A 10875-nucleotide genomic window follows, 5' to 3' on the forward strand; every position below is an offset into this window, starting at 1 on the left:
AATTTTGTCAAAGATTCGTTTAGATTTTGTTTGCAATAAAACCAGAATAAGCGGTTATCAGATTTCAAACCACTCGGTTCCAGGGTATTGGATATTATTGCAACACCAGAATAGACAGGCAAAGGAACAAGCAAAAACCAAGATGCTGAGCGCTTGGTTTTCACCGAAAGCTTTAGCAATTTTCTTTGTAACAAAAAGAGGTCACGCGCAAGATAAAATGGGTTAAACAATCTCTAAGATGCTAACGTCAAGCTTAGATTTTAAATCAAGTTTCGTGTTAGCCAAAGTTATTTACCGTCACAATGTTTCAAGTCTTTGTTCAGCATGAATCCACTGCGGCACTCGCACCGATAACCACCGTCGTTATTAACGCATTCGTGTTGACAACCATGCATACTATCAGTACATTCGTCCACGTCTGTGCAAAATGCGAATTGCGTTGCGTTATTTATTAGATTTCATTATTAGATGGATTACCACTCTTACTTCGTTTCGCTCCACACACGGGCAGTTTACATGCATGGAATAACATTTTATGTCAAATTAAGCTACAGTAGGAGCAACAAAACGGTTCGCTCGTCAAGTCCCACATTAAATTGATTTTAAATAATGTAAAAGGGGATTCCATATTCTATATTTTTCTACTCTTAATTTAAATAAGAAATTGAAGTTTGATTTTCAACGATCAAAAGAGTAAAACAAAGGACATGGGATCCGGGTAAAACTACGTCTTTTGTAGCCTTTACCTTCGCAATGTCTTCCATTTTGCGCCAAGTTGTAACCATGGCGACACATGCAGCGGTGACCTCCATCTGGGAGATGAATACAGTGATGCTGGCAGCCGTATCTTTTGGCGGGACACTTCTGTTCACCTGCAACAAGAAGAAAAAAACGAATAACGATAAATGAACTGTTAAGCTTAGTTTTCCGCTTATTCTTTTCTCTGGAAATAGAATAGTTGTGAAAGAATTTCTTTTAGCATTGCTATTCTACCTTTATTGGAATGGTGATGATGATGATGTTTGTGTTTATCTAAGTTCTGTTTCAGGACATGATATGGTTTTGAGGCATCCTGTTTTTCGTCTTCTTTGTGGTGACTACCATGTTCATTAACATTCTTGACAACCGTAGATTGTAACCTTGCCGCAGTCGGCTCAGTCGGTCGTGAAGTTACTGTGGAGAGAAAATGAACAAACGTTTCCTGTCGCCTGCGCTCTTGAAGTATGCATTACAAGTCCTCTATTCTTGTGTAAATCATACAAATATTTAAGGATTTAAATTTATATCTTACCTTGCAAAACATCCTTGTCTTTTAGCCTACTGACGTAAGCCAAGGCAGTCTTGACCGCAAGAGGACTGGCTTCGATAAGCTTGCACGCGTCTTGATTGTTGCATTTCACCGTGTAACACCGCTGATCCTCCGTGTAGGCCAGGTCACATGATCTGTCCTCACAGCAGATCCCCGTACACTGACTGATATCCATTACCAGGCCTCTGTCGGTAAATCGACCAGCGCTCCAACCTCCTTTCAGCTGCACGTTGTAAAACGTTCTGTCTTGCTGGCAGATCATGCTGTTCTGAGAAGCGTCAACTACACCAGCGGTAGGACTTGGTTTACGTGCTGGTAAAGCAATGCTCGCGTTCCCAAGCTGCACCACGCTCGCTTCGTCAGCGCTGCTGAACATCGCTAAGCCATTTCTCTTGATGTAAGCGATAACTGAGTGTACCATTGTGTCTTCGATAGGTCTTGTTCGACAGAGATCACGGCTGAAGCAATTTACGGTGTAACAAACCTCTTGTATGACATAAGCCAAGTGGCATTTTGTTGTCAAACAACATTTCTCGATACAGAGCTGTATGTCATTCACGTGGGGAAACTGAAAAACCTCGCCAGCACCCATCCCGCCATTTAAAATAACATCGTTGACCATCAGTCCTTGAGAGCACTCAGATAAAGGCTCAGAACTAGTCACATGATTGTTTTCCATGCGAGGAAAACCGAGCATGTTGTTCAGCGGTGACTTAGTTGTTGGAGACTGCGTGAGTTTGACTTCACCGAGAAGGTCTTCTAAAGATGGTTCTGTTGTCTTGAAAGTTTCTGTTGGTTTAGTGCGAGCTTTAGAAGAAAGAAAATACAAATTAATTTGCTGCCAGCGGCTCTTAGAAATTCACAATTACAAATAATTTAATTATATCAAAAGTTAGTATTTTACTTTACTGCTAGCGCAATCCGATAAAACAATTTTCCCCCTTGTAGAGTATTTTACTTCGAGTGAATATCTAAATTACAACACATTTATCCGAGACTCACCATTGCTTTCTCCTCTGTACATATACATTATGTGAAGAGAAAAGTTCTTTAGACGTGACGGCCTGGTACTACAGAGCTTTGAACTGGAACACTGCAATCCAAAGCATGTTGCTCTCATGTGGATCGCAGCATCACATGACCTTCGCGCGCAGCATTTCCGGGCGCATTCGTCCATGTCTGTATTCTCAGCCAGCCGTGTAAAAATTCCAGCACGAAGCCCGCCTACTAAAGTCACGTGGCGGTAAAGTCTGCTGTAAGTGCAGCTTGATAGTGCATGATCAGATGTCGTACTTAAAGTGGGTTTACTAGTTGATAACATATCAGTGAAGTTGAAGGCAGCTTCTTTGTCGCCTTGTGGGGCGTCCGATGACTTTGCTTCTGGTTCTACAGGTGTAGCACTAGCTGGAGAAGTTGGTTTTTCGTTTTCCTCCTTCGGCGAAGGATGAGAAGTTGATTCTAGCGAAAGGGATGGCAGATGTCATCCATAACATAAAGTAAGGAAAACTTGCTAATGATAGCAGTTACATCACACAGTAGTAGTTAACGACATACTACGATCAGAACAAACTTAAAAATAGCAGCCTGGAGACTATCTAAATGCTTTCCTCGCATACCCAGTCCCTTTTAATGGTTTATCGGAGCACTTGCATGCTCTTAGTAAACAGACCAACAAAGAGTATGTTCATTGCAACCAAGTTTTTACTTCTATAGTGATCTCTGCACGGACATTGCAAATGGCTCATTTTTAGGCACGATATTTTGAGACATAGTTTGTAATTCCAAAGAGCTAACTAACCTTTTCGTTCGCTTCGCTTCACAAATCCAATGACAGGGCTGTTCTCCGACAGACTCTTTATAAACGTTTTACACTGCTCCTTTTCCGTACAAGTTATGGCAAAGCAGTTGTTCTCCACCATATAACCTACAGAGCAATCTTGTATTCCACAGCAAATTTTCATACACTCTTCAATGCTGTCAACCTTTCCTTTGTCAGTGAAATTTCCCGCGCCTAATCCACCCACAAGATCCCTATTTCTGTACACGTCTCCCAATTTGCACATCGTTTTCAGTCTTTCTGGTGCAGTGCTGTCTATTGTATGAGGTGACGCAGTCGTTTTGATCATTGTTGTTGATTTCAACGTGGTTGGCGGCGTTGTTGATAATGTGGCTGTCTCTGTAGTTGTCTTTGTCGTTTGCGGCGACGTCACTGTTGGCATATTTGTGGTTTCTTTCGTTCTTGATTTTGCTCTCGCAGCACTGACAACAACTGCTGTTGCGCCAAGTGTTGAAGCACTTTGGATTTCGTCCTGGTCCATGAAGTTCATGTAGTTGCTAGAAGGACTCTGGTTGGGAAGATTACTTAAATGGCTGGTTGGTTTCGAAAACCAAACAGGGTCAGTATTAACATCTGAAAAGCTATCCTCAGAAGGACTTTCAGTGAAAGTCTCCGTGAGTACAGTGTTGGATTCCGAATGAAGGAGCGGTTCACTATTAGAATTCTCCAAGTATCTTTCAATTTCTTTCGCCAGAACTGCCCGTCTGAAGATATAAATCTCATCGAGGAAGCCGAGTAAAACCCTTCGCCCGGAATGTGAGCCAAATCCGGCCTTAGACTCCCAGTCTAGGGACAGCATACCACTGCCACGACCCTCTCCCACCAAGTCACCGTTCAGAAAGACGTTTGCCATGTGCTTAAGGGAGTCGTAAGTGCCAACCACATGGTACCATATACTGGGCTGCAAAACTGGCGAAGTCCTAACGTTGAAAACCTCCTTAGCGTATTCATTACGATGGAACCACCTCAACCTTCCATCGTACACCTCAAAGTGATACTGTCCCTTGCTGTGGATCGAATGCCCGCCGATTGTATCAAAAATGGAGTGCACTCCACTGGTTCTCCACAGTTTTAACCATAAAGCAATGGTGACGGCTTCACGTGGTTTCTCCCGGAAATGTTCACCATCGAGAAGTACATCGCCGCCATTCAATTCTATCGCGGTTCCTTGCTTACCAGGTCTTGAAACTTCGGTTCCTGCAAACGAAGGACAAAAACAGGATTAAATCCATTAATTCAACAGAATTATCGATAACTAGTTCATTAAAAAGGTTTTAACTGATGAAAAAAAAATAAAATTTAAGGAGAAAAAGAAACATTCCAGACGTACCTCATATCGAGAGGAAACTATATACCGAAAAGTAAAAGTCATCAGTTTCTCGTCAAGAACTAGCTATTTCTTTGAAATACTGTTCTAATGTTTCATTACCTCTCGTTAATCTCGCGTCATTGTTTAAGCCCGATCCATCTACCGCCACAGAACCAATTACATGATCAAAGCCAAGGTACAATGACAGATAACGAACATGGCTAACTGACAACTCGTCCATTTTTCCGCCCAGAGGATTCAGGGGTAACGGTGTGGGGGTCGGTGTAGACTGTGTCTCGTCTTCGACCATATCTGTGTCAGGAAAAAGCACAACGATGCTATTAGCTTTAGGTGGTATAAACGTTGTACTGTATGTGTTCGTTTTAATTGTATTTTCTAAGACCCAGTAAAAAAAAAACAAACAAATATTTCGAATATACCACTTAGGCTCAGGTACCACTAAATAGACGAAAAGTCTATGATCAGGTGAAGGTAACAAAAATATATGAAAAACGTAAAGTTAAAAAAGACGCCGTATGCCATATATCTGGTAAACCCAACAATATAAAGAAGATCATAAAAGACAGCGAATCACTTAAGAGGCAATTTTTGATGTCTTCAAGGGAATTGGTCCAACATCTCACCTTGTCTACTCACAAACGAGATCTGATATTCTCCTCCTTCTTCCACCGTACAAGTATCACCTCCCTTACATCGCACACTGTAACACCTTCGTTGCTTCAGCATCACAAAATCACACGCTGGTTCGTCACAACAATCCTGAATGCACTCCGCCATGCTCCGTACACTAGAGATCTGAAGCAGCATCCCAGCGTTCCACCCGTCTCGAAGCTTCACGTTGTAGAAGAACATTCCTTGGGCACAGAAACGTTTTGTGATTGACGGGGCGTAAGTTGGACGCATGGAGATCTGCTTGTATGGAAGAAATATTTCACTTGCTGTTGTTCTGTAAGGTGTTGGTGGGAGGGTCGGCATTTGGGTAGTTCCGGGAGGTTTGGGTCGAGTCTCCAACTTTCGTAACTCTGTGGAACGATCAAAGGGTCATGGCAAAGCTTTGGTTAAACGCAAAAATTTAGACAGCGAGACCTCAACAGATAGAGAACACACACACATACAAAAAAAAAAGACAAAAAAAGCAAAGAAGCGTGACGGCTTGCCACTAGAACAACTGATTCAAAAGTGATCACTATTCATTGAACAACACGATCGACTTTGTTTTTTAAGTCAGCTGGGACTCAAGCAGCTGATAGCTGGATAGCGTTGAAGGTGCGCTCTGATTGGCAAATCAAACTCCGAATATCCTTTGCTATTTACCTCCGAGCACCTCACGCAATTTGCACCCGGAAATATTGTAATAGGTGCAGGAGTAAATGAGTTAAAATAATTTTATTGGTATATTATCTCAATTTTTTTTAATATACTAAAATAACTACTCACTTGGCAGCTCGGTAAATATCCACCGCTAGCCAAATCCACTTCGGTGAATTGTTATTAATTATAGGTTAAAATTATTATTGCACTTGCTGTAATAACACTACAAATCAAATTTTGTTTACGTTACCATGAAAATTAACCAATTACACAAACACCTTATTGAACGCAGCAGTCATTGCAGTTCTTGTTTTTAACTTACACCTCTCTTAGACATATTTGCTAACAAGGGCAATTTATACATTCCACTACAATGTACTTACTTTCATCTAGAACTGACTTCCCACTCCTGGTAATGTAATGAACGCTGGGCATGTCACTTCTGTAAGACACCACTGGCACGGGCTCGCACAATTTGTTATTGTAACAGTCCACGGCATAACAGCTGTCACGCTTCATGAACACCAGGTCACATGACTCGATTTCACAACACAACTTCAAACAACTTGTTGAGCCTTTCACTCGCCCCAAGTCTATGAACAAGCCAGCGTCCATGCCACCTCGTAACTCACTGTTATCATAAAACATCCCTTGCTGGCAGTTAGGCTCGTCATGTAAGGTGATCGTAGACGGAACAGTGCTTGAGCCAGCCTTTTTACTAAGGGTTATACCAAACGGTACCTGAAGAGTTGGTTTATACGAAGACGACGTTGTTGTCTTCCTTGCATCGGCTGCTGGCTTAGTTGTCGGCTTGGTTGTCGTTGATGTAAGCGGCCTTGTTGTTGGTGAAGTGAGCTGTGTTGTTGACCTTGTTGTAGACCTTGTTGTTGACCTTGTTGTTGACCTTGTTGTTGACCTTGTTGTTGACCTTGTTGTAGACCTTAATGTTGACCCTGTAGTGGTTGCGGTAGGGGTTGTTACCGCAGCGTTTGGAATTTTTGTCGTTGAAGCATTTGGATGCGGCTGTAATATTGCATCCTGGATCATATCGTCAGGTATGAGACCATCGTAACTTCCTTCCTTAAGAGGAATAGCTCCACCTGAACGGAAGTCGCGTAGTGCAATCAGTATAGTTTTACATAGTAATGACCTTGAACACAGTGTGGTATAAAGCTGAATTGCGTTTTTGTTTGTTGGTTTTTTTTTTTGTACATTATAGCCGGATTTGAATAGTTTTTTTGTTTTGTTTTGTTTTGATAAACACAGTTTCGTTGAACATGTTTGTTTCCACTGCTTTTGGTCCATCTCAAAGAAAAATACCTAAGAAATAAAACCTTACATTTGGAGAAGGATAAGCCAACTCGCTAATTAACTGCCCCTGGGGCAGCCACCAAAAACCGAAACAACAACATCAACAACAAAACATACGCGTGTTTGCAGTTTTCGCATAAATAAAGAAATTAAACCCAAAAGCTGTGGAAACTATAGGTTTTCATTTCATTTGCTACAAAACTGTACTGTGCATTGAAGTCCGAGGTGACCGAAACGCAATATAATTTGACATCTTAAATGTCATATTCGACGAGCCTGCATGTGAAGATTTATTTAATTCAGTTCGGTTTTACAAGATACATAGGTTAAATTTAAATAGCAACTAAATGCAGTACAGCATAGGAATAAGGAGAAAAAATATAGCAATAGAATAGGTAGCGAGTTAGGATCATCCAAATAGCAAAGGCTAATCTAGTGGATGACCCTTAATTATAAAATACAGTCAAGGGCAATATTAAGAATATATATATATATTTTTTTAAAGATGAAACAATTTTAGTGTAATAAAAAAATCCGAGCCCCAGATGGGAGATATATATTTTTTTAATTTTTATAAAAAGTATTCCTTCATGCACTAAGGTAGATAATAAAAAAGAGTAATAATTAAGTTTAGAGTTCTTCAGGGTTTTACGAAATATTCTAAGAGAATTTGAATTAGTTATACTTGTAGGTAAGGAATTCCAAAGGCGAGGGCCAGTGAATAAAACATTAGCCTTTTCAACAAGCCAATAGAGTAAAACAGAAAACAACTCTTCTCAAAGATGCACAGTAAGTATGTTTAATACCTGCCCCAGGGTTGCATTCCTCCGACAGATCCTTCAGATCGGACGCGGCAAGCGCATGATTGTACATATAAAACTCGTCGATAAGTCCTCGTATCCCTTCGGGAATTCCGATCCCGACTTCCCCATCCCAATTCTGCGAAAGCAATCCATGGCCTTCTTTTTCGTCCAGAACGGCTCCATTCAAAATAATCTTGCTCATGTTGATGTGTGCGTCATAAGTAACACTAAGATGTATCCAATCTAAGGAGTCTACAGTCTGCCTCGTTGCCATGCTGAATATCACGTGTCCTAAGTCATCGACGTGAGACCAGTGAATGTTGCCATCGCGGTACTGTAGGTTGTACTTGGCTCCAGACCCCGTGGTACTGAACAAGGTGGCTGTTCCCGAGACCGAGTCTAGCTTGAGCCACAATGTGATCGTTATCGCTTCACGTGGACGACTGTTGAAACGGGTAAAAAGTAAGCGTCCACCTTGCATGCTCAAGGCAGACCCGCATTTGGATTCGGTTACGGAGAGGCGCACCTCTGGACTAAGAATGGCATTGTTCTTGTGCTCTGAGCTGTCGAGAGCTGTGCGATTTTCGATTTGCTCAAAGCCTATATGAAGCACCAGGTAAGCTGCGTTACCTGGATAACAACAACAAAAAAGAACATATTTAAATATGCATGTAACGCCACTGTGTTTAAACACGTTTGTGAGCAAATGTGTAGCAAGGCCTAATTAATGCGGCGTGTTGGTGAAGAAAAAAAAAAGAAAAGAAAAAATGAAAAACCTCGGAGCAAGGAAGAGAGCAAACGAACCCAAAGAATTTAGCCCGCGCTACAACTGAGGGAGACGAGTGGTTTTACTTGCTCACTGACATTCCTGTTCTCCTGTCTGAGCGATTAACAGTTCCACTATTAGGATCAAAAATATAAAATCATCTTGGGGTAAAATCAAACAGTATCCCTCAAACTGTACCTTGATTGGAACATGAAAATTGGGTGTTATAGGGTTAAAACAGAAAACAATACATATATTTACATTGATAACAGTGTCCTTTTTTCATTAGTTTGTTTCCTTTTCCTCTTATGATAATTAAAAAGAAGTTAAAAAAAGATAACCTCGACAACTATATACACTGGAATACGATTGTGTTGACGTTAAAACAAACCTTTCGGTAACTAGTGGAAAATATAATATATATGGTTGGTCACAGTTACCAAAGTCCTTTTTCCTAATGGCTGTAGGCTGTTGATTAAGCTCTCCCGGACAGCACAGCAATGCAAGAGCTCTTAAAGATCTCTTACAATGTTATGCTATCCGGTCAAACCGGCTTTAAAAGATATGAGAGAGCGGAGGAGCACAAACTGTTTTAAAAATCATCTTGGTTCTGGTTTTTAAAGTAGCACGCACTCTAATCTAATTATTGGTGTCATTTATGTAAATATCAATTAAATAAATATATAATTTGAATATATCAACAAAGTTGAAATGGTAAATTGGCCACCGTTACGATTATAAAAGCTGACGTTTCGAGCGTTAGCCCTTCGTCTTTCGCTCCGACGAAGGGTTAACGCTGGAAACGTCAGCTTTTATAATCGTATCGGTTGCCAATTTGCCATTTCAACTTTGTTGATATATTTAAATTATTTCGTTACCCCCACCGACGCAGCCCCAAACAGTTTCTTTAGAAACTATCAGCCTTTACTCAAATAAATATATAGAACGTTCTATGCTATAAATTATATAAAAAAGAATTGATAATAAAAATTAAAAATAAGACATCACAAAATTGTAGAAGTGACTTGATTATCTTGAAAGTATCATTTTTCAAAAACTCTAGATTTTAATTTAGAAAAATTTAAAATGTTGTATTGAAATAGATTGTAATCAATGATGGAAAAAGAAGCATTAAGTCGGTGAGCCCATTAAATTGTTAACTTCAATAACGATTGAGGTAAAGCAATAACAGAAAAAGGAAAACTAGTTTATCTTATCTTTACCTAATTTTGTTAATTATCAGTAGTTAATATACAAGAGCAGCATACGAAGCTTAAGAAAAAAACTAAAATAAAAAAGATATAATTTCATACCTTCATTCGTTGCAGGAATGGTAACCTTTTTCCTTCCGCCTTGCAACTTGGGCCTCTGTTCATCAAACCGATGCGTGAATTTAAACATTTCGCGTAGCTCTTGCTTTCCTGGTTCCTCGGGTTGCGGCCTTTGATTTACAAAACGGGATCTTTGCGGTAATGACATCCTTGATGGGGGTTTGACGTCCGCCGGGATGGAATCAGGCGAGAATTGTCCACTGATCTCATCACTGTTAGGCACCTCAGAGGGAAGTTTTAAGTCAATATCTTTTACCAATGAAGATTTCGCGTGGGGCTTTCTGTCATTGAGAAGAGGCATATCTGCCACAGTACCGTTGGGGTCTGATATTTCCTTCTGCGACCAAGGTTTAGGCACATTGACACGTCTACTTGGCTTAGTCTGTGGCTCAGTAAACTCCTCTGTGACCTGTTTGACGACACTGTCTGCCACATTGTCAATTAGCCGTTGTAAGCTATCAGTGTTGCCCCCTTTTCCCTTTGTGAGGATCGGGTGCTTTGCTTCGATTTCCTCGACTATCTTGTCAATGAAAGACTGGTTCACAGTGGGATGTTTCGAAGATATCTTGTTCGCCAAAATACCACTTTGTTTAGTTGGGTCATCGCGTAGCGCTTTACGAGGTTCTGTTGGGCTGAGTTTATTACGATAACGGCGACTTTGATCTTGAGAACGGATTGGGACTTGATGGGTAGTTCTGGGTCCGTAATCTAAGATAAGAGATTGAAAAAATCAAGAATTTAAAAATTATTTACCATTTTCCTTTGTTGCGTCCTGTCCAAAATTACATAAACCAAAAAATAAATCAATTCTATTCGGGACAGAGGTTTGGGAAAATGAACAAACCGGCTTGAGTTCAGGTCGCTTTCGACTTTTACA

At 40.6% G+C, this 10875-nt stretch overlaps 1 protein-coding gene across 1 annotated transcript in view; it reads right to left on the reverse strand.

Moving 5' to 3' along the window:
* Positions 1–10875, reverse strand: part of LOC111338937 (uncharacterized) — a 47410-nt gene that overhangs the window by 3276 nt on the left and 33259 nt on the right. Inside the window, exons 10-20 of the mRNA XM_088749237.1 lie at positions 9981–10706; positions 7905–8531; positions 6171–6887; positions 5100–5498; positions 4576–4767; positions 3108–4343; positions 2312–2767; positions 1292–2116; positions 994–1173; positions 747–872; positions 296–418 (exon numbers count right to left, since the gene is read on the reverse strand). Coding sequence (XP_088605363.1) covers positions 296–418; positions 747–872; positions 994–1173; positions 1292–2116; positions 2312–2767; positions 3108–4343; positions 4576–4767; positions 5100–5498; positions 6171–6887; positions 7905–8531; positions 9981–10706 — 5607 coding nt within the window. The remainder of the gene's footprint in view (positions 1–295; positions 419–746; positions 873–993; positions 1174–1291; positions 2117–2311; positions 2768–3107; positions 4344–4575; positions 4768–5099; positions 5499–6170; positions 6888–7904; positions 8532–9980; positions 10707–10875) is intronic.

This window comes from Stylophora pistillata, chromosome 2, assembly GCF_964205215.1.
Source record: "Stylophora pistillata chromosome 2, jaStyPist1.2, whole genome shotgun sequence".
In the NCBI taxonomy this organism is placed as follows: Eukaryota; Metazoa; Cnidaria; class Anthozoa; order Scleractinia; family Pocilloporidae; genus Stylophora; species Stylophora pistillata.